General features: G+C 41.1%; 2 protein-coding genes across 2 annotated transcripts in view; both read right to left on the bottom strand.

The window, feature by feature from the left end:
• Positions 1 to 1,880, bottom strand: part of LOC129353755 (sodium- and chloride-dependent transporter XTRP3-like) — a 36,002-nt gene extending 34,122 nt beyond the window's left edge. The window contains exon 1 of the mRNA XM_055023139.1: positions 1,704 to 1,880. Within this exon, the coding sequence (XP_054879114.1) occupies positions 1,704 to 1,827 (124 nt within the window). The 5' untranslated portion in view covers positions 1,828 to 1,880. The remainder of the gene's footprint in view (positions 1 to 1,703) is intronic.
• Positions 1,881 to 6,311: 4,431 nt separating this feature from the next.
• Positions 6,312 to 21,454, bottom strand: ggctb (gamma-glutamylcyclotransferase b). The gene is made up of 5 exons (XM_055023150.1): positions 21,338 to 21,454; positions 21,107 to 21,252; positions 20,868 to 21,000; positions 12,997 to 13,154; positions 6,312 to 6,588 (listed from the first exon to the last, which is right to left on the bottom strand). The coding sequence occupies exons 1-4, from the start codon at positions 21,452 to 21,454 to the stop codon at positions 13,008 to 13,010; spliced, it is 543 nt and encodes a 180-aa protein (XP_054879125.1). The 3' UTR covers positions 6,312 to 6,588; positions 12,997 to 13,007.
• Between the last annotated feature and the right edge of the window lie 1,760 nt (positions 21,455 to 23,214).

Below are 23,214 nucleotides of genomic sequence, written 5' to 3'. Positions count from 1 at the left end.
TTCTATTAGCAGCTCCTCAAATGTTTTTGATAACTATTACATTCACAACACACATGAAAACATTCCTTTATCTTGCCTTTTTTTCTATTCTCCCTGTTTCTGAAGGATAAGTTCTTTTTATAGATGTCCTTTTATAACTTATCTTCCACTGGATGTAGCACATCCAAATGTAGCACATTTGGATGTGCTACATTGCGATGCAGGTCATATTACCGGTGAAGCGTGACCTTACCGCGGCCACTAGGCGTCACCCAAGAGCAATTCATTTTTCTTTTTGTGTGAATTCTACATACATTTTTTATCGAGAGAAAGATAGTTTTTTTGTAAAATGAAATCACAACTTCAGAATGAAATTGTGTTTTGGTAATATGATAACATAGAAATCATTTTAATAATCTGCTCCATGTAGGGCGCCCTCTACTGGCCCTGGGGCTGGAAGAGGCTGCATAGTTGCTTGTACTGTGGGCCGGCCCTGTCCAATGGCAGACCGGATGTCTCCGATTAGGCTGCTGCAGCGAACTGACCCCAAATAAGAAGAGATTGGATGAATGGATGCACGGATGGACAGTAAACCCAAAAGTTCTAACATAAGTTTTACAGTCAAAATTTTAATGTATGTAGAAACATAGTCACTGAAAATGAAAAAAGTGCCTTTTGGCCAAAGAAAAGGCATGCTGTTTATGAAATTTTATGATGTCTCATCATAAACATTTGAAGCACACTGGTTTGCAAAACTGAAAAAGGTTCATTTAAAAGGTGTGCAACGACATCAAGTGGAAAAATTGCACTCTTTCTTCAAAGCTGACTATGGAGTTATAGGGATGGAAATAAAACATTAAAGGCTCCTGATCAAGTTGTTTAATTAGATCATCAACAATCTTGTGCAGTTTTATCTGCATGTTTCCCCCTTTCCTCAGAATGAATCAAACTAATGATGCACAAAGATAGTTTTAGATGTTTAAACGTCCTCAGTGAACCGAGCAGATTATCATTTCATAAACCACACGGAGTCTCGTGATCTCTTCCTTGTTCATTCCAAGGTTCAGCTGCTGACCCTAGCTGGACGGGTCCACAAGAGATGTTTTCACCTGCAGAAAGTGAACCATGACATGGACACACAGAGAGGAAAGACTTTCTGTCACCACCACATTTAATCAAAGATTTTACAGTCCAGACTTTACACCATAAGGAAGAACTTTGGAATCAGTCCTGAAGATTTGTCCGTCCTTTGTTCTTCAGAATCAACAGTCTGTAAAGTATAACCTTTTAAAACCCAACGAGTCATTATTTGACAGAAATTCTTCCCACTGTGTGAAACAGCAGCCTGTTAACTGCAGCAGCAGCAGCAGCAGCAGCTGCAGCAGCTCTGGGTTCCTTGATGGAAATTTACCACCAAACACTGTAAAGGGCTCAGTCCAAACCCGGCGCTGATCAGCCGCGCTGTCACAAAGACTTCATCATTCTGAGCTTCCACATACATTTCGATTGACAACTACTTTTCTACTTTTCCAGCTCGCAATGAAGCACAGCGTGAAGTTGAAAATGTTGGACCTGGCGACATTTTAACGGGCATTACTGAACACGATTGATCTGATCAGATTCTAATCAATCACACATGGAAAGTAGAGCAACACAAACATCAGCTATTTATGCATCGGACTAACGTGGACATTACAGGAAAGGAACCGGAATGCATAACTTACCTCCACCGTGCATTTGACAGAGATAAGGAAACCTCCATACGTTCCCCAGTCCGACTGCATATGAAACACAAGCCAGAATAAACTGCGTCGGACTCGCCCAGCTGTCCCGAGCGTCTTTTACCATGACTGCGGTTTGTGCAAACGTTTGCGCTCAACAGCCCAGGGCGGCAGAGTCTGTGCGCTTCGAGCTCACAGGGCTTGAATAGTGGTCACTTGAAGTGGGAGGGACTGACGGACTGCAGACTGACGGACTGCAGACTGACGGACTGCAGACTGACGGACTGCAGACCGGGGGCCGAAGCTTCTGGGATCTGCGCTTCTTTAACAAAATTCAATCATTTGTGGTCAAACTCAGTGGGTCTATTTGTCACATGTTTCGATTAAGACATTCATTCTCTCCTTTCCACAGTTATTTAATACTTAATAAAGTCATAAACCAAAATCCAAAATTTAAATAACATGTAAAGTGGGCGGGGCTTGCGCATAAAGGCTGTGAATATAAAATAACAAAAGCATATGATGCGGAAGAAACATTTTGATGCTTAGTAAAAGCTATGAACTAAAACCTTCACTAAAGTGGAACCATTTCTTATCACTGATAATATTGTATATTTCTCCAGACAGAATAATTAATTGCTGTGTTGAGTCATCCAGTACTTCAGCTCTCATGGCTTTGTTTGTAAAATATTACAGACAAAATACATAAGATTAAAAATGATGATTTTTTTCCATCCTCTTGAACATTATAATTGATAATTAATGTTGAAACTACAAAACTGTGTGTGTGTGTGTGTGTGTGGTGTGTGTGTGTGTGTGCGTGTGTGTGTGTGTGTGTGTGTGTGTGTGTTCATGACAGAATAATAAAAGCTGTTTGAAATGTTAATGAACATGCAATATTGTCGTAAATATACTGGATTTAATCAAATGCTAATTTTCCGTCGTCCCATATAACTGATGACACAAACGACATTCTGTAAGGAGAGCTGAGTCAGCCACAGTATACCTGAATATCCAGAGGACATCCTGAATTGGTCAAAGACATTTAACTCTCTGGTATGGAGATAAAATAGTCTCATAATTCAGAAATGTGCAGATTAAGATTCACAAATGCACAAGATTCACACTGGATGAGATCCATGTGTCAATCAAGAGATATTTTGTGTTTGCATAAGAAATACAAGTGTTCTGTGCATCTCTCAATTATGAGACAGTTTTAGCGACATACTCTGGTGCCTAGTACTTCCAACAGGTGATTAATTGTATCTGAAGCTATTACCCTAACTCAGTATATGAAAGGTACAATTATTTCATTTTACTCCATTGTAAAACAGAGATTGTTTTAGATGTTTAAACCAGAAGACACTGTGTGTCTTCCCTAAAAATATCCTTATTACTAAAACACAACTGGGTTTTCTGCTTGTGGTCAGGTGACAATGTGAAAAGAGCTATTCCTAGAAATTTGCTTTCTAAGAATATGTCTCAGTAGAGTAATTGCATCAGCTTGTAGGTGTGCGATAAACAAAACCTGGTGCCAAATAAGATTCTTGCAAAACATTTGACTTTTAAAAGTTCATTTTCACATTCAATACAGTGCAATTTCAATACACTTTTACCTTTGCTAGGTTAATTGCATGAATAAGACTTTACTTGTAATTTGTGTCTTTGTATTCAAATGTTCTGCCTGCCTGAGAAGAGGCTGTGGCTCTCAGATGGACGCAGCTGGTTGTGTAGTGATAGTTTCATGCTGTGTCCTAAATAATTGCCTTTCCCATGTGAAAAACTGTGTGGAGGGAGGAGCCTGGGGGCAATGTGTGAATCACTACACATGCAGACTGTATGCTACAACACAATCATGTTTTCTTTAAGAGATAGTGAACAAAAACAATGACATGCACACTTTATGTCAGATTTCAGAGTCTGATCCTACATTGCCTACCAGCCATGAGAATTGATCTGTAGCTTAAGATGCACAAAATTCTTCCCTGGCTTTTCTATAATGAATTAAACCATTGGGTGATTTGTGAACATTCTGTTGTACATCAATGTTGTACTAGAATGTTTGATTGTTGTTGCCATGTAAGTGTGTCATGTGACAACTTTTTTATAGGCTGTGAGCTGGAAGAGCAGAGTTTTGATTGGTTGACAACGGGAACAAAATCAAAATAACTAATAGAAAAATTAAATGACTTGTAAATTTTGTGCATGTTTGCTTGATATTTCATTGTTGATAAATAATTCTTAATCAATCAATCAATCAAATTTTATTTGTATAGCACATTTCAGCAGCAAGGCATTTCAAAGTGCTTTACATCATAAACACAAAAACACAAAGTCATGCATCATGGAATAAACAATACATTGTTACATTTCAAATCAAACTCTAATCAGCTGGTTTTTAGTTGAGATTTAAAGGAAGTCAGGGTTTCTGCTGTTTTACAGTTTTCTGGAAGTTTGTTCCAAATTTTTGATGCATAGATGCTGAAAGCTGCTTCTCCTCTCTTGGTTCTGGTTCTGGGGATGCAGAGCAGAACCAGAACCAGAACCTGAGAGTCTGGAAGGTTGATTCAACAACAGCAGATCTTTGATGTATTGTGGTGCTAAACCATTCAGTGATTTATAAACTAACAACAGTATTTTAAAATCTATTCTTTGAGCTACCAGGAGCCAGTGGAGGGACTTTAAAACTGCTGTTATGTCTCTATCTTCCTGGTTTTAGTGAGAACAGGAGCAGCAGCTTCTGGATCAGCTGGAGGATTGATTTGTTGGACAGGCCTGTGAAGACGCTGTTACAATAATCAATGCAAGAAAGATAAACGCATGGATGAGTTTCTCTAGATCTGGCTGAGACATTAGTCCTCTAATCCTGGAGATGTTCTTCAGGTGATAGAAGGCCGATTTTGTTACTGTCTTTATGTGGCTCGCAAGGTTCAAGTCCGAGTCCATCACGACTCCCAGGTTTCAGGCTGATTGCTAGTTTTTAGTTGTAATAACTGAAGCTGTGCATTGACTCTAGATCTATAACTGTAGCTCTATAGCTCTAGATATATAGCTCTAGATTGTTCCTCTTTGATGAGAAGTTTCCAGTTAACAAAGAAGTTTTAATTTTCACATAAATATTGTTATTCTTTTCCCTCTGTGGAAGGTTGAGCTGATTGGCCAATTGGATTTGAGAAGGCCGGGTCTGAAGTTTTAAACAGGTGGACCTAATTTATGTCAGACCAGATAGAGTGGAAGATGACAGAATGCTGATGCTCCACTCTTAAATTTACTAAGCCTTGCCACAATTTCTAAACAAATGTTTATTAAAAGTCCCATATTTCTGCATTTTTGCTGAGAAAAAAAACTCAGCAATATGTTGGCTCTATCCCAGAGTCAAATTAATTGTACTAATTTTTTCTATCTTCAATAGCACTGTGTTTAATGCTGATGAAAAGAAAATAAATCTCCTTTAGTTTTCTGCTCTGCTGGAGTGCAGAACTGTGCAGAACTGTGCAGAACTGTGCAGAACTGTGCAGCTCTCAGCATCGTGCAGCTGCTCAACACCATGTGTGTTTTGCCTTTGTCCCACAGAAGAGTGTTTCCCCCTGAACTCACTGGCTCAGACGTTGTCAGAAGTTGATTTGGCTTTTCATAAAAACTGACTTAATTGAAAGCCCAAGTCATTGTTTCAAAAGTACAGGAATTTTTTCAGGGAAAGTTGTGAAATCAGGATTTTTGGGGTTGAAAACATCTAAGTGATGACTAAAATTATCCATAGAAGAGGAGCATCTGCAGAGGAACACTGATGGTTCACAATTCATTTATTGAACATGTGAACATACTGTAGGAGCTACAAAATACACAAAATGAAATTACCATTAGTAACTCAAACCATGTCACCTTCATCCATTTGCCTTATTGGATTATCTTTACCTTACATTATGACATCTTTTAATCTTTGACAATCTCTATCTTGAGTGCCTTCACGATGTGTTGACCTTATATATTCATTAAACCCCTTTAGCTGTGAAATATTCTTTTCATCATACTGCAAATGTCTGACTTTACAAAACATTAACGCTAGTAAACCTTTGAATTACTGAAGAAGCATTACTAATTTACCACAGCATGTGAGCACCATCTACTGGACGAAAGCATAACTGTTACATTTAGTAACAAATTCTAAGATGATGAAATATAGCAAATATACATTTACACAGAACCGGCCCAAGGCTTAAGCATATCAAGATACTACATAGGGCCCCCAAACCATCAAGGACCTTCGACGAAAGCTTGAATTTGAACACAGATTACAGATACATCTTTTTTTACATTTGTTTATTGGTATGGAAAATATCAGTACATTTGACTTGATGCTTTCAGTGCAAATAAATGAAAACATTTTACACTAATAAAATGTTCAAGGAAAAGGAAAGTGTACAAATAATAATCTTTAATGTTTGATTACTGTTTGACCATCAGATGCCATAAGTTTGAGATTTTCTTTGTGTTTGATCACAGTTACATCTCAGCAGATCCTAGGCAGTTATCAAAGGTTTCTTCTAAGTTCAGCGAACTTTAACCCTTTTAAATGAACAATGAGGGCCTCAAAATTATAATCTACTTCAATCAATCAATCAATCAAATTTTATTTGTATAGCACATTTCAGCAGCAAGGCATTTCAAAGTGCTTTACATCATAAACACAAAAACACAAAGTCATGCATCATGGAATAAACAATACATTGTTCCATATTACATTTCAAATAAAACTCTAATCAGGTGTGTTTTTAGTCGAGATTTAAAGGAAGTCAGGGTTTCTGCTGTTTTACAGTTTTCTGGAAGTTTGTTCCAAATTTTTGGTGCATAGATGCTGAAAGCTGCTTCTCCTCTCTTGGTTCTGGTTCTGGGGATGCAGAGCAGAACCAGAACCAGAACCTGAGAGTCTGGAAGGTTGATACAACAACAGCAGATCTGTGATGTATTGTGATGCTAAACCGTTCAGTGATTTATAAACTAACAACAGTATTTTAAAATCTATTCTTTGAGCTACAGGGAGCCAGTGGAGGGACTTTAAAACTGCTGTTATGTCTCTATCTTCCTGGTTTTAGTGAGAACAGGAGCAGCAGCTTCTGGATCAGCTGGAGGATTGATTTGTTGGACAGGCCTGTGAAGACGCTGTTGCAATAATCAATGCGACTAAAGATAAACGCATGGATGAGTTTCTCTAGATCTGGCTGAGACATTAGTCCTCTAATCCTGGAGATGTACTTCAGGTGATAGAAGGCCGACTTTGTAACTGTCTTTATGTGGCTCTGAAGGTTCAAGTCCGAGTCCATCACTACTCCCAGGTTTTGGTCTGATCGCTAGTTTTTAGTTGTAATAACTGAAGCTACAGCTCTAGATCTAGAGCTCTAGATCTAGAGCTCTAGATCTATAGAGATCTAGAGCTCTATAGAACTTCAACGTGAAGTTGAGTTTTACGCCATTTTGGTTCTGCTCTGAGACAGAGTTGTCTTGCAGGTCGAACTGTTTGTGCTTTTCTCTATGGAGATTTCTTCCTACCAAACACAACATTTACTTTAATTGAAGCAATAGAATCAATGATATATGAAACTTTAGACTGAAAATCATCTACCAACTTATCTACATTATGACAGCTTAAGGGTGAGGAGGAAGAGTAGATTTGATTAAATGTTTCTGCTGTTTTCTGTAAAAGAACGTTTTGTGACAGTAGCTGTTTGTCCAAGTGGGTCAAAGAATAAATAACTTTCAAAGATAACAGCAAAGTGATCCGACAGGGCGACATCAGTTACAGAGACATTGGAAATATTCACACCCTCACTGATAACCAGGTCCAGTGTGTGTCCTTGAGTGTGTGTTGCTTGTGTGACATGTTGTGTTAAACCAAAATTTTCTAAAATATTAGAAGCTTTTTTGCCCCTCTGTCTTGGGGTTTGTCCACATGAATGTTGAAATCACCAACAATTATTAAACAATCATAATCAATGCATATGATTGATAGATCATTCAAGTCAGTAAAGACATTTTCCACATATGCTGGAGTTTTGTATAAAGTTAGTGTCAAAGTTCATTTGAAGCCTTTAACCTGAATTCCAAGATACTCAAAAGATGTGAAATAACCCAAAGAAATTTTACTACAATTTATGGTTTTCTTAAATATAGAAGCCACGCCTCCTCCTTTTTTGTTTTCTATTCTCACTTAAAAAATTGTAGTCAGGAGGCGCTGATTCAATGAGTACAATTTGGTCATTATCGTCATTCAACCATGTTTCTGTCAGAAACATAACATCAATAATATACTCAGTGATTAAATCATTAATTAATAGAGCTTTAGAACAAAGTGATCTGGTATTTAAAAGAGCTACTTTAAGTGACTTGCAGGTAAAAAGATTTTCAGTCTGAGGTTTGAATTGGGACCGCTGTATTTCATATTTCTGTTTTTTGTCAATTTTCTTGTAGTGATCTGGACAGGTTAGTTTGTTCTCTAGAGATGCAACAGAGAAGCATCTGCAATAAGAGCCACAGCAGACTGGAGGAAGCTAAGAAGAGCTGCAGCAAAATGCTGCAGCTCTTCTATCAGCATCAGAACCAAGGACGTAAAAAGGCTCAACAACCTAATGAAGAAGGCTGGTTCTGTTCTGGTTCTGCTCTGGTTCTGTTCTGGTTCTGTTCTGGTTCTGCTCTGGTTCTGTTCTGGTTCTCTTGTTCTGCTCTGGTTCTGTTCTGGTTCTGCTCTGGTTCTGTTCTGGTTCTGCTCTGGTTCTGTTCTGGTTCTGTTCTGGTCTGCTCTGGTTCTGTTCTGGTTCTGTTCTGGTTGCTCTGGTTCTGTTCTGGTTCTGCTCTGGTTCTGTTCTGGTTCTGTTCTGGTTCTGCTCTGGTTCTGTTCTGGTTCTGTTTCTCTGCTCTGGTTCTGCTGGTTCTGTTCTCTGCTCTGGTTCTGCTCAGGTTCTGCTGGTTCTGTTCTGGTTCTGTTCTGGTTCTGCTCTGGTTCTGTTCTGGTTCTCTTCTGGTTCTGTTCTGGTTCTGCTCTGGTTCTGTTCTGGTTCTGTTCTGGTTCTCTTCTGGTTCTGTTCTGGTTCTGTTCTGGTTCTGCTGGTTCTGTTCTGGTTCTGTTCTGGTTCTCTTCTGGTTCTGTTCTGGTTTGCTCTGGTTCTGTTCTGGTTCTGTTCTGGTCTTCTGGTTCTGCTCTGGTTCTGCTCTGGTTCTGTTCTGGTTCTGTTCTGGTTCTGCTCTGGTTCTGTTCTGGTTCTGTTCTGGTTCTGCTCTGGTTCTGTTCTGGTTCTGTTCTGGTTCTCTTCTGGTTCTGTTCTGGTTCTGTTCTGGTTCTGTTCTGGTTCTGTTCTGGTTCTGCTCTGGTTCTGTTCTGGTTCTGCTCTGGTTCTGTTCTGGTTCTGTTCTGGTTCTGCTCTGGTTCTGTTCTGGTTCTGTTCTGGTTCTGCTCTGGTTCTGCTCTGGTTCTGTTCTGGTTCTGCTCTGGTTCTGCTCAGGTTCTGCTCTGGTTCTGTTCTGGTTCTGTTCTGGTTCTGCTCTGGTTCTGTTCTGGTTCTCTTCTGGTTCTGTTCTGGTTCTGCTCTGGTTCTGTTCTGGTTCTGTTCTGGTTCTCTTCTGGTTCTGCTCTGGTTCTGCTCTGGTTCTGTTCTGGTTCTGTTCTGGTTCTCTTCTGGTTCTGCTCTGGTTCTGCTCTGGTTCTGTTCTGGTTCTGTTCTGGTTCTGCTCTGGTTCTGTTCTGGTTCTGTTCTGGTTCTGCTCTGGTTCTGCTCTGGTTCTGTTCTGGTTCTGTTCTGGTTCTGCTCTGGTTCTGTTCTGGTTCTGTTCTGGTTCTCTTCTGGTTCTGTTCTGGTTCTGCTCTGGTTCTGTTCTGGTTCTGTTCTGGTTCTGCTCTGGTTCTGTTCTGGTTCTGTTCTGGTTCTGTTCTGGTTCTGTTCTGCTCTGGTTCTGTTCTGGTTCTGTTCTGGTTCTGTTCTGGTTCTGCTCTGGTTCTGCTCTGGTTCTGTTCTGGTTCTGTTCTGGTTCTGTTCTGGTTCTGCTCTGGTTCTGCACTGGTTCTGTTCTGGTTCTGTTCTGGTTCTGCTCTGGTTCTGCTCTGGTTCTGTTCTGGTTCTCTTCTGGTTCTGCTCTGGTTCTGCTCTGGTTCTGTTCTGGTTCTGTTCTGGTTCTGCTCTGATTCTGCTCTGGTTCTGTTCTGGTTCTGCTCTGGTTCTGTTCTGGTTCTCTTCTGGTTCTGCTCTGGTTCTGTTCTGGTTCTGTTCTGGTTCTGCTCTGGTTCTGCTCAGGTTCTGTTCTGGTTCTGTTCTGGTTCTGCTCTGGTTCTGCTCTGGTTCTGTTCTGGTTCTGCTCTGGTTCTGTTCTGGTTCTGTTCTGGTTCTGCTCTGGTTCTGTTCTGGTTCTCTTCTGGTTCTGCTCTGGTTCTGCTCTGGTTCTGTTCTGGTTCTGCTCTGGTTCTGCTCTGGTTCTGCTCTGGTTCTGCTCTGGTTCTGTTCTGGTTCTGCTCTGGTTCTGTTCTGGTTCTGCTCAGGTTCTGTTCTGGTTCTGTTCTGGTTCTTCTCTGGTTCTGTTCTGGTTCTGCTCTGGTTCTGCTCTGGTTCTGCTCTGGTTCTGCTCAGGTTCTGTTCTGGTTCTGTTCTGGTTCTCTTCTGGTTCTGCTCTGGTTCTGCTCTGGTTCTGCTCTGGTTCTGTTCTGGTTCTGTTCTGGTTCTGCTCTGGTTCTGTTCTGGTTCTGCTCAGGTTCTGTTCTGGTTCTGTTCTGGTTCTTCTCTGGTTCTGTTCTGGTTCTCTTCTGGTTCTGCTCTGGTTCTGCTCTGGTTCTGTTCTGGTTCTGCTCTGGTTCTGCTCTGATTCTGCTCTGGTTCTGTTCTGGTTCTGCTCTGGTTCTGTTCTGGTTCTGTTCTGGTTCTGCTCTGGTTCTGTTCTGGTTCTCTTCTGGTTCTGCTCTGGTTCTGTTCTGGTTCTGTTCTGGTTCTGCTCTGGTTCTGCTCTGATTCTGCTCTGGTTCTGTTCTGGTTCTGCTCTGGTTCTGTTCTGGTTCTCTTCTGGTTCTGCTCTGGTTCTGTTCTGGTTCTGTTCTGGTTCTGCTCTGGTTCTGCTCTGGTTCTGTTATGGTTCTGTTATGGTTCTGTTCTGGTTCTGTTCTGGTTCTGTTCTGGTTTGTTCTGGTTCTGCTCTGGTTCTGTTCTGGTTCTGTTCTGGTTCTGCTCTGGTTCTGCTCTGGTTCTGCTCTGGTTCTCTTCTGGTTCTGCTCTGGTTCTGCTCTGGTTCTGTTCTGGTTCTGTTCTGGTTCTGCTCTGGTTCTGTTCTGGTTCTTCTCTGGTTCTGTTCTGGTTCTCTTCTGGTTCTGCTCTGGTTCTGCTCTGGTTCTGCTCTGGTTCTGTTCTGGTTCTGTTCTGGTTCTGCTCTGGTTCTGTTCTGGTTCTGTTCTGGTTCTGTTCTGCTTCTGCTCTGGTTCTGTTCTGGTTCTGTTCTGGTTCTGCTTTGGTTCTGCTCTGGTTCTGCTCTGGTTCTGTTCTGGTTCTCTTCTGGTTCTGCTCTGGTTCTGTTCTGGTTCTCTTCTGGTTCTGCTCTGGTTCTGTTCTGGTTCTGTTCTGGTTCTGCTCTGGTTCTGCTCAGGTTCTGCTCTGGTTCTGCTCTGGTTCTGTTCTGGTTCTGTTCTGGTTCTGTTCTGGTTCTGCTCAGGTTCTGTTCTGGTTCTGTTCTGGTTCTTCTCTGGTTCTGTTCTGGTTCTTTTCTGGTTCTGTTCTGGTTCTGTTCTGGTTCTGCTCTGGTTCTGTTCTGGTTCTGTTCTGGTTCTGTTCTGGTTCTGCTCTGGTTCTGCTCTGATTCTGCTCTGGTTCTGTTCTGGTTCTGCTCTGGTTCTGTTCTGGTTCTCTTCTGGTTCTGCTCTGGTTCTGTTCTGGTTCTGTTCTGGTTCTGCTCTGGTTCTGCTCAGGTTCTGTTCTGGTTCTGATCTGGTTCTGCTCTGGTTCTGTTCTGGTTCTGTTCTGGTTCTCTTCTGGTTCTGCTCTGGTTCTGCTCTGGTTCTGTTCTGGTTCTGCTCTGGTTCTGCTCTGGTTCTGTTCTGGTTCTGCTCTGGTTCTGCTCTGGTTCTGCTCTGGTTCTGTTCTGGTTCTGCTCTGGTTCTGCTCTGGTTCTGCTCTGGTTCTGTTCTGGTTCTGCTCTGGTTCTGTTCTGGTTCTGTTCTGGTTCTCTTCTGGTTCTGCTCTGGTTCTGCTCTGGTTCTCTTCTGGTTCTGCTCTGGTTCTGCTCTGGTTCTGTTCTGGTTCTGCTCAGGTTCTGTTCTGGTTCTGTTCTGGTTCTTCTCTGGTTCTGTTCTGGTTCTCTTCTGGTTCTGTTCTGGTTCTGCTCTGGTTCTGTTCTGGTTCTGTTCTGGTTCTGTTCTGCTTCTGCTCTGGTTCTGTTCTGGTTCTGTTCTGGTTCTGCTCTGGTTCTGCTCTGGTTCTGTTCTGGTTCTGTTCTGGTTCTGTTCTGGTTCTGCTCTGGTTCTGTTCTGGTTCTGTTCTGGTTCTGTTCTGGTTCTGTTCTGGTTCTGCTCTGGTTCTGTTCTGGTTCTGCTCAGGTTCTGTTCTGGTTCTGTTCTGGTTCTGCTCTGGTTCTGTTCTGGTTCTGTTCTGGTTCTGCTCTGGTTCTGTTCTGGTTCTGTTCTGGTTCTGCTCAGGTTCTGTTCTGGTTCTGTTCTGGTTCTGCTCTGGTTCTGTTCTGGTTCTGCTCAGGTTCTGCTCTGGTTCTGTTCTGGTTCTGCTCTGGTTCTGTTCTGGTTCTACTCTGGTTCTGTTCTGGTTCTGTTCTGGTTCTGCTCTGGTTCTGTTCTGGTTCTGCTCTGGTTCTGCTCTGGTTCTGTTCTGGTTCTGCTCTTGTTCTGTTCTGGGGACAACTGTGGAGCCTCTGGAGATGATGAGGCAAAGAAGGATTATTCATGAGGTCAAGGAAGTTATGGACAACCCTGACCATCATCTTGTCTTGGGAAAGCAGATCATCTTCAGTCAGAGGCTTCATCAGATTCACTGTAATACAGACTGCTACAGGAGATTTTACTGCTGACAATGATCACTGCCTACAATAACTCCTGAATTTCCTTTTGGGATCCATAAAGTATTTTTGAATTTCAATATTGAAGGTGAAACATATTAATTCATTCTTTCATTTGTCATCCAAAATTTTCAAAAGAGAAAAACAGAGGACTCTAGTTCTTGTTCTTTGTTACCTGTCTTTCATTTCTTTCAAAATATTTCAGACTATAATATTCAGTAGAGAGTCTAACGTTTCCATTTTAATTTATGACAAGCTCTTTTTGTATTACCAGGCATCATCTCATTGGTTGGCTCTGTCTTTTGTTCTGGCTTGTTCCAGTTCAGCCATCATTGGTAGGAGACCGTCATACATGTTGGTCTCAATGGCTCTGAGTTTCTCCTGGTACTCCTTTGGCAAGCCATTTTGTTCTGCTCCCATTACAATCACCTAATGTTAATGACAAAAAACAGTCACTCTTTAAACTGGTGGCAGCTTATTTCTAAACGACAGCAGCTTTATATTAGTCTTCATATTTCTTCATATCTTTTGATTTTGTTTTTAACTGTGGTTTTAACTTTATAAGTTCTAAATTTCTTCCATTGTTCAAGAAAAAAATTGTGGATCAACTAAATATATAGCTCTGAGAATGCAAATAGGACAGCTATCTTATTTATATGAATAACAACAAGCATAAAATAATAGAGATCAAAAGCTGCTGAAGCATTATAAAACACAAAGGGGTGATGGCAACATCATGCTTTAAGAAGAGTCTGGCAACATCATGCTTTAAGAAGAGTCTGGCAACATCATGCTTTAAGAAGAGTCTGGCAACATCATGCTTTAAGAAGAGTCTGGCAACATCATGCTTTAAGAAGAGTCTGGCAACATCATGCTTTAAGAAGAGTCTGGCAACATCATGCTTTGAGAAGAGTCTGGCAACATCATGCTTTAAGAAGAGTCTGGCAACATCATGCTTTAAGAAGAGTCTGGCAACATCATGCTTTAAGAAGAGTCTGGCAACATCATGCTTTAAGAAGAGTCTGGCAACATCATGCTTTAAGAAGAGTCTGGCAACATCATGCTTTAAGAAGAGTCTGGCAACATCATGCTTTGAGAAGAGTTGGCAACATCATGCTTTAAGAAGAGTCTGGCAACATCATGCTTTGAGAAGAGTCTGGCAACATCATGCTTTAAGAAGAGTCTGGCAACATCATGCTTTGAGAAGAGTCTGGCAACATCATGCTTTGAGAAGAGTCTGGCAACATCATGCTTTGAGAAGAGTCTGGCAACATCATGCTTTAAGAAGAGTCTGGCAACATCATGCTTTAAGAAGAGTCTGGCAACATCATGCTTTGAGAAGAGTCTGGCAACATCATGCTTTAAGAAGAGTCTGGCAACATCATGCTTTAAGAAGAGTCTGGCAACATCATGCTTTAAGAAGAGTCTGGCAACATCATGCTTTAAGAAGAGTCTGGCAACATCATGCTTTGAGAAGAGTCTGGCAACATCATGCTTTGAGAAGAGTCTGGCAACATCATGCTTTGAGAAGAGTCTGGCAACATCATGCTTTAAGAAGAGTCTGGCAACATCATGCTTTGAGAAGAGTCTGGCAACATCATGCTTTAAGAAGAGTCTGGCAACATCATGCTTTAAGAAGAGTCTGGCAACATCATGCTTTAAGAAGAGTCTGGCAACATCATGCTTTAAGAAGAGTCTGGCAACATCATGCTTTAAGAAGAGTCTGGCAACATCATGCTTTGAGAAGAGTCTGGCAACATCATGCTTTAAGAAGAGTCTGGCAACATCATGCTTTGAGAAGAGTCTGGCAACATCATGCTTTGAGAAGAGTCTGGCAACATCATGCTTTGAGAAGAGTCTGGCAACATCATGCTTTAAGAAGAGTCTGGCAACATCATGCTTTAAGAAGAGTCTGGCAACATCATGCTTTAAGAAGAGTCTGGCAACATCATGCTTTAAGAAGAGTCTGGCAACATCATGCTTTAAGAAGAGTCTGGCAACATCATGCTTTAAGAAGAGTCTGGCAACATCATGCTTTAAGAAGAGTCTGGCAACATCATGCTTTGAGAAGAGTCTGGCAACATCATGCTTTGAGAAGAGTCTGGCAACATCATGCTTTGAGAAGAGTCTGGCAACATCATGCTTTAAGAAGAGTCTGGCAACATCATGCTTTGAGAAGAGTCTGGCAACATCATGCTTTGAGAAGAGTCTGGCAACATCATGCTTTAAGAAGAGTCTGGCAACATCATGCTTTGAGAAGAGTCTGGCAACATCATGCTTTAAGAAGAGTCTGGCAACATCATGCTTTAAGAAGAGTCTGGCAACATCATGCTTTAAGAAGAGTCTGGCAACATCATGCTTTGAGAAGAGTCTGGCAACATCATGCTTTGAGAAGAGTCTGGCAACATCATGCTTTGAGAAGAGTCTGGCAACATCATGCTTTAAGAAGAATCTGGCAACATCATGCTTGAGAAGAGTCTGGCAACATCATGCTTAAGAAGATCTGGCAACATCATGCTTTGAGAAGAGTCTGGCAACATCATGCTTTAAGAAGAGTCTGGCAACATCATGCTTTAAGAAGAGTCTGGCAACATCATGCTTTAAGAAGAGTCTGGCAACATCATGCTTTGAGAAGAGTCTGGCAACATCATGCTTTGAGAAGAGTCTGGCAACATCATGCTTTAAGAAGAGTCTGGCAACATCATGCTTTGAGAAGAGTCTGGCAACATCATGCTTTGAGAAGAGTTGGCAACATCATGCTTTGAGAAGAGTCTGGCAACATCATGCTTTGAGAAGAGTCTGGCAACATCATGCTTTAAGAAGAGTCTGGCAACATCATGCTTTGAGAAGAGTCTGGCAACATCATGCTTTAAGAAGAGTCTGGCAACATCATGCTTTGAGAAGAGTCTGGCAACATCATGCTTTAAGAAGAGTCTGGCAACATCATGCTTTGAGAAGAGTCTGGCAACATCATGCTTTAAGAAGAGTCTGGCAACATCATGCTTTAAGAAGAGTCTGGCAACATCATGCTTTGAGAAGAGTTGGCAACATCATGCTTTGAGAAGAGTCTGGCAACATCATGCTTTGAGAAGAGTCTGGCAACATCATGCTTTAAGAAGAGTCTGGCAAACATCATGCTTTAAGAAGAGTCTGGCAACATCATGCTTTAAGAAGAGTCTGGCAACATCATGCTTTGAGAAGAGTCTGGCAACATCATGCTTTAAGAAGAGTCTGGCAACATCATGCTTTAAGAAAAGTCTGGCAACATCATGCTTTGAGAAGAGTCTGGCAACATCATGCTTTGAGAAGAGTCTGGCAACATCATGCTTTAAGAAGAGTCTGGCAAACATCATGCTTTGAGAAGAGTCTGGCAACATCATGCTTTGAAAGAGTCTGGCAACATCATGCTTTAAGAAGAGTCTGGCAACATCATGCTTTGAGAAGAGTCTGGCAACATCATGCTTTAAGAAGAGTCTGGCAACATCATGCTTTAAGAAGAGTCTGGCAACATCATGCTTTGAGAAGAGTCTGGCAACATCATGCTTTAAGAAGAGTCTGGCAACATCATGCTTTAAGAAGAGTCTGGCAACATCATGCTTTGAGAAGAGTCTGGCAACATCATGCTTTGAGAAGAGTCTGGCAACATCATGCTTTAAGAAGAGTCTGGCAAACATCATGCTTTAAGAAGAGTCTGGCAACATCATGCTTTAAGAAGAGTCTGGCAAACATCATGCTTTAAGAAGAGTCTGGCAACATCATGCTTTGAGAAGAGTCTGGCAACATCATGCTTTAAGAAGAATCTGGCAACATCATGCTTTGAGAAGAGTCTGGCAACATCATGCTTTGAGAAGAGTCTGGCAACATCATGCTTTGAGAAGAGTCTGGCAACATCATGCTTTAAGAAGAGTCTGGCAACATCATGCTTTAAGAAGAGTCTGGCAACATCATGCTTTGAGAAGAGTCTGGCAACATCATGCTTTAAGAAGAGTCTGGCAACATCATGCTTTGAGAAGAGTTGGCAACATCATGCTTTAAGAAGAGTCTGGCAACATCATGCTTTGAGAAGAGTCTGGCAACATCATGCTTTGAGAAGAGTCTGGCAACATCATGCTTTGAGAAGAGTCTGGCAACATCATGCTTTAAGAAGAGTCTGGCAACATCATGCTTTAAGAAGAGTCTGGCAACATCATGCTTTGAGAAGAGTCTGGCAACATCATGCTTTAAGAAGAGTCTGGCAACATCATGCTTTGAGAAGAGTCTGGCAACATCATGCTTTAAGAAGAGTCTGGCAACATCATGCTTTGAGAAGAGTCTGGCAACATCATGCTTTAAGAAGAGTCTGGCAACATCATGCTTTAAGAAGAGTCTGGCAACATCATGCTTTAAGAAGAGTCTGGCAACATCATGCTTTGAGAAGAGTCTGGCAACATCATGCTTTGAGAAGAGTCTGGCAACATCATGCTTTGAGAAGAGTCTGGCAACATCATGCTTTAAGAAGAGTCTGGCAACATCATGCTTTGAGAAGAGTCTGGCAACATCATGCTTTGAGAAGAGTCTGGCAACATCATGCTTTAAGAAGAGTCTGGCAACATCATGCTTTAAGAAGAATCTGGCAACATCATGCTTTAAGAAGAGTCTGGCAACATCATGCTTTGAGAAGAGTCTGGCAACATCATGCTTTAAGAAGAGTCTGGCAACATCATGCTTTAAGAAGAGTCTGGCAACATCATGCTTTGAGAAGAGTCTGGCAACATCATGCTTTGAGAAGAGTCTGGCAACATCATGCTTTAAGAAGAGTCTGGCAACATCATGCTTTAAGAAGAGTCTGGCAACATCATGCTTTAAGAAGAGTCTGGCAACATCATGCTTTAAGAAGAGTCTGGCAACATCATGCTTGAGAAGAGTCTGGCAACATCATGCTTTAAGAAGAGTCTGGCAACATCATGCTTTAAGAAGAGTCTGGCAACATCATGCTTTAAGAAGAGTCTGGCAACATCATGCTTTAAGAAGAGTCTGGCAACATCATGCTTTAAGAAGAGTCTGGCAACATCATGCTTTGAGAAGAGTCTGGCAACATCATGCTTTGAGAAGAGTCTGGCAACATCATGCTTTAAGAAGAGTCTGGCAACATCATGCTTTGAGAAGAGTCTGGCAACATCATGCTTTAAGAAGAGTCTGGCAACATCATGCTTTGAGAAGAGTCTGGCAACATCATGCTTTAAGAAAAGTCTGGCAACATCATGCTTTGAGAAGAGTCTGGCAACATCATGCTTTAAGAAGAGTCTGGCAACATCATGCTTTAAGAAGAATCTGGCAACATCATGCTTTGAGAAGAGTCTGGCAACATCATGCTTTGAGAAGAGTCTGGCAACATCATGCTTTGAGAAGAGTCTGGCAACATCATGCTTTAAGAAGAATCTGGCAACATCATGCTTTAAGAAGAGTCTGGCAACATCATGCTCTAAGAAGAGTCTGGCAACATCATGCTTTAAGAAGAGTCTGGCAACATCATGCTTTAAGAAGAGTCTGGCAACATCATGCTTTAAGAAGAGTCTGGCAACATCATGCTTTAAGAAGAGTCTGGCAACATCATGCTTTAAGAAGAGTCTGGCAACATCATGCTTTAAGAAGAGTCTGGCAACATCATGCTTTGAGAAGAGTCTGGCAACATCATGCTTTAAGAAGAGTCTGGCAACATCATGCTTTGAGAAGAGTCTGGCAACATCATGCTTTGAGAAGAGTCTGGCAACATCATGCTTTGAGAAGAGTCTGGCAACATCATGCTTTAAGAAGAGTCTGGCAACATCATGCTTTGAGAAGAGTCTGGCAACATCATGCTTTAAGAAGAGTCTGGCAACATCATGCTTTAAGAAGAGTCTGGCAACATCATGCTTTAAGAAGAATCTGGCAACATCATGCTTTGAGAAGAGTCTGGCAACATCATGCTTTGAGAAGAGTCTGGCAACATCATGCTTTGAGAAGAGTCTGGCAACATCATGCTTTAAGAAGAATCTGGCAACATCATGCTTTAAGAAGAGTCTGGCAACATCATGCTCTAAGAAGAGTCTGGCAACATCATGCTTTAAGAAGAGTCTGGCAACATCATGCTTTAAGAAGAGTCTGGCAACATCATGCTTTAAGAAGAGTCTGGCAACATCATGCTTTAAGAAGAGTCTGGCAACATCATGCTTTAAGAAGAGTCTGGCAACATCATGCTTTGAGAAGAGTCTGGCAACATCATGCTTTGAGAAGAGTCTGGCAACATCATGCTTTGAGAAGAGTCTGGCAACATCATGCTTTAAGAAGAGTCTGGCAACATCATGCTTTGAGAAGAGTCTGGCAACATCATGCTTTGAGAAGAGTCTGGCAACATCATGCTTTGAGAAGAGTCTGGCAACATCATGCTTTAAGAAGAGTCTGGCAACATCATGCTTTGAGAAGAGTCTGGCAACATCATGCTTTAAGAAGAGTCTGGCAACATCATGCTTTAAGAAGAGTCTGGCAACATGCTGTCAGGTCAGAGTTCAACTGAGGCCTGATTGTTCTGATTGTCAATGAAGTAAAATAAATAGAGCTAAAACACAGGTGTATTGTTTCTAAGTGGATTTTAGAGCCTTTACAATAAATAACAAATAATATATAAATAAGTTATATTAATTTATCAAATAAAATATTATTTGGCCACCTCTTTATGTATTGTGACATAGATGAAAAAAAGAGAAAAGGACCAGTGAAGCCCAGCTTTTCTTTTAATGTGTGGTTTTTAGTGGGTTGTTTTGTTTCTGATCCACATTTAGGTTTCTAACAATTGTCCTACACATGAAAAAACATCCATTTAACCAAATATCTACCAAACTTAGGGTAGATTGTTGAAAATATAAAAAAAACATGATAGAGAAATGCTAGTGGATGGACGTGGCCTTCAGAGGTCCTGAAATTTGTCTGTGCAATGTTGAAGAGGGGCAGAGCAGAGCTATCTCCTGATCACCATCAGTTCAATCCATTCATGGTGAGTCTGCAGGACGTGATGAACCCAAATGAGTGTTTAGGGTGAACTGAAAGCATTTGGGAAAAGCCAGAGTACCAGGAGTTCTTTCACTTTTCTCTCAAGTTCCAGGGGAGGTTGGAGAATCCAAATAAACTATATTCAGTAACTTTATTTATGATGCAGTTTAGAAGAGCTGTACCCAGAAGATTATTGGTGTCTGATGGAACAGCAACCTGGGGACCCTTTGGTGGACACCAGAAGTGTGAGAGGTCATCAAGTGGACTGATGATTACTTAAAAAAACCAGGATCCATCCTGATACAGTCCTTGAGTCAGTATCTGGCTCAAGTGAACAATGATGGACTTTAGGATGGAGTGAGATGAACGGATGAATGAGATCTTCATCTGCAGTAATGTGGGCTCCTCTGGTTTGTTGTGGTACAGAAAGAGCTATTAATTCACTCTTCCTTCCACATTCCAGCCCTCACCTAAAGTCGTGAGATCTGAATAGTGGAGCTTCTGCTCCTGATCTACATGAGTCTGTTGAAGTGGTTAGAGCATTTAAGCTCTTCCCTTTGAGACCCCAAGGCTGGGTGGGAGTAGATGTCTCTTCTGGAGTGGCAATGCCTTGAAAAGCCCCTTAATGAGATTTGGCTGGATATACCTTTTGGATCTGTTGCCCCTGTGACCTAATCTTGGACAAACAGGAGACAACAAATGGACGGATTATTTGTTTCAATGGTCTGGAGATCAGGAGCGACAGTTTTCCATCAGTTGTTATTTTCTATAGAGCTATTTGTGGTTCCTTTCACATAGTTTTTAATGTCAATTATTTCATATTTTCCAAATGACGGAATATTGACTTCTAGAGCCATTAATAATGAAGAAGAATCATATATGTTTTAAGTAGCATTTTACATACGTTGTGTACCTAAAGAATTTATCTTTGCTACATGAAGCTCCAGTGACCAATCCCAAAGTTAGAAATGAAACCTGGGCAGTTAATATAAATAAATGAGGAATTTTAACACTGAACCTAAAGGCCAACTTTCTTTTTCATGAGTTAAAATGACAATATCCAGTAAATTAAAGCGCATAGAAACTCCTTCAGAATTTACATGACAGTCAACATAACTTGATTAAAAGAGACCTTACCTGTAGATATTGTGGTGACGGTCGGGCATACACACAGCTGTTCATTATGTAGGTACGACAGCTGATGTCTTGACCTTTGGTCTTCACTGATAATTCCACAGGTCGGTAAGCACCTAACATCACATTCTCTTGACTGAATGTGTGCACACACAAGAGTGCATGTTTTTAAGTTTCATACGAAAACATACAAACATGTCCAGATAAAATTGAAAAATAAAGCAAATGAAATAAGGTTTTACTTGTCCAGTGACTCTAGATCAGATACGCTCATCCGCCACACCACACCCCACACCTCGTCCCCTGGGCTGTCCTCTATGGTGGCCACACCACCATGCCAGCGGTCACTGGCTAGACCTTTGGAGTTGCCAAACACCAATTTATAATCCTAAAAAAAGACATGAAAGTCATTGATCAGATATACTTTCCAGCATATAGAGCTAGATGCTGATGGTACTTCTTTAGCACTATACCTTGAGCTTTGCCACGCAGTACACTGTTGCAGAGGGATTCTTGAGCTGGAGACGCTCCTTTAGAAGGTTACTACCATATGCAAAGTACAGAAATGTTTGGTTATGCTCCATGTTCATATCGGGTGAGGACCTGTAAACAGGAGTCATCAAAAACAAAGAGTGAGCAATTAGCTGAGCCCCAGCTGTGTGTTTAGAGAAGCTGCCAGTAAAAATGAGAGCCTGAACAGCACAATGACAAAACTGAAGCACTGGCCTTTCAGCAGCACCACACTGTTCACACTGTTCCTGTGCTAATCCTACCCACTGTCCTGTCACTGAGCACCATTCACTCACAAGTAGTTTACCACACGGGTTCAGACAAAGGCACAGAACCACGCGCTAACGTAAATTACACGCATTCTCACACACAAAATCAGCAGCAACACTTAAGAAATATTATTGCAAAGAAAATATGAGGGGCACAAAATGATTGATACTTCTATTAGTTCTCATTTTACAGCTTCATTCGTCACAACTTGTACACTGTGACAAAGATTATTTTCTTGAAACTAGAGGTAATATTTCCAAACAACACCTGAAATTATTCAAACTACAATCTAATGATTAACTAATAATTTAGTCATGAGGGTTCTGGTTGGCAGTGGGCTGGCAGAATTTGAGATCAAGGCACTCTGGACAGAGAGCACTGTGGAGCAGAGACAGAGCCTTGAGACCGGGCCGAGCAAATCCACAGATTCACAATTCATGGACAGCATTTAAATATGGATGTATATTTAAGAAGGAGCAGCAGCAAAGTCAACATAACAATATAGTAATCAATTGCTAGTTGACTACAAAGCAAGGCATTATGAGTATGCACTGCAGCAATTAAGACCACTTCCATCAATGCTGTTTTAGTAGAGACGAAAATGAATCTATTAGAAACAAGGAGAGTAAAAACTACAACTTATCGCACAAAACTGAAAAGTAGTTGTGGACAAAAAATCTGTGTGGTAACAGATCAGGCTTGAAACTCTGGCAAGTGGCAAAGAGCAAAATCTTTTATTTCATCGTTTGCAAATGGAGAACACACAGCAGCCTCAGCACAGCAGCTGTACCTGCGATGAGTTCTGACTTGGAGCTGCAAACTCTCACAATATATAGGACTCTTCACACAGTGTGGTCACTCACTGGCCCAGAGCCAGGTCCAGTTGAACAGGTTTAATGCACAGTCACTCTTATCAGGGTAGGGAGAGTGCAACATCATCCTCACTGAAGGGTCAGTTCATTGCTTAGATGATAAACATCTTCTTTGTTCAAAATAAGGAAGTTTCCAAAAATCAGGTTTACTAATGGAATAATTTTGCATAACAAGAACATTGTCAGAGCTTAAACCTGCACTCAGCACGTTCTCTGAGCTTGTGACATTTGATGGAGGAATTTGTTAAACCTTAGGGTTTATTCCATCTCGCCATAATTATCTCGACTAACTATTATTATCTGTTAAGAAACACTGGTGCCTTGCTTTGGTATGTGTGGTGAAGAATTAATCCAGTCATCAATCTACTGTGACTGCTTTAGGGAGAGGTCAGCAGGAAACCTATCTGGATAGTTCTGCAGAGACTTTGTCTGGCCTACATATAGATTGAACAAACACTAATGTGGTTAAATGAGTAAAAGAATTAAATACAATTTTTAAAAGAAATAGCACAATTTTTACTAGTGATGAAAAGGCCAAACGGATCTGTTTGAGTTCATCGAGAATCCCTTCATTATACTTAATGAAGGGATCTGAACATCTCGGATGATGGTACAAGTGATTGAAGAACATGTTAACTGCAGTTCCCAAAGAAAATTCTATTAGAGGACATGCACTGTTGAATTGAATATCTCAATAT

Source organism: Poeciliopsis prolifica, unplaced genomic scaffold, assembly GCF_027474105.1.
Source record: "Poeciliopsis prolifica strain line A6 unplaced genomic scaffold, Auburn_PproV2 SCAFFOLD096, whole genome shotgun sequence".
Classification (NCBI taxonomy): domain Eukaryota; kingdom Metazoa; phylum Chordata; class Actinopteri; order Cyprinodontiformes; family Poeciliidae; genus Poeciliopsis; species Poeciliopsis prolifica.
This window is presented reverse-complemented; position numbering and strand designations above follow the sequence as displayed.

Bases quoted from the DNA above. Each gene is read 5' to 3' on its own strand.
- ggctb (XM_055023150.1), bottom strand. From the start codon at position 21,454: ATGAACATGGAGCATAACCAAACATTTCTGTACTTTGCATATGGTAGT. The intron at 21,001-21,106 runs GTAAAACCTTAT...GCACACATTCAG, and splicing joins GATCTAGAGTCACTGGACAA to TCAAGAGAATGTGATGTTAG. The intron at 13,155-20,867 runs GTAAGGTCTCTT...CATTAACATTAG, and splicing joins CGTCACCACAATATCTACAG to GTGATTGTAATGGGAGCAGA.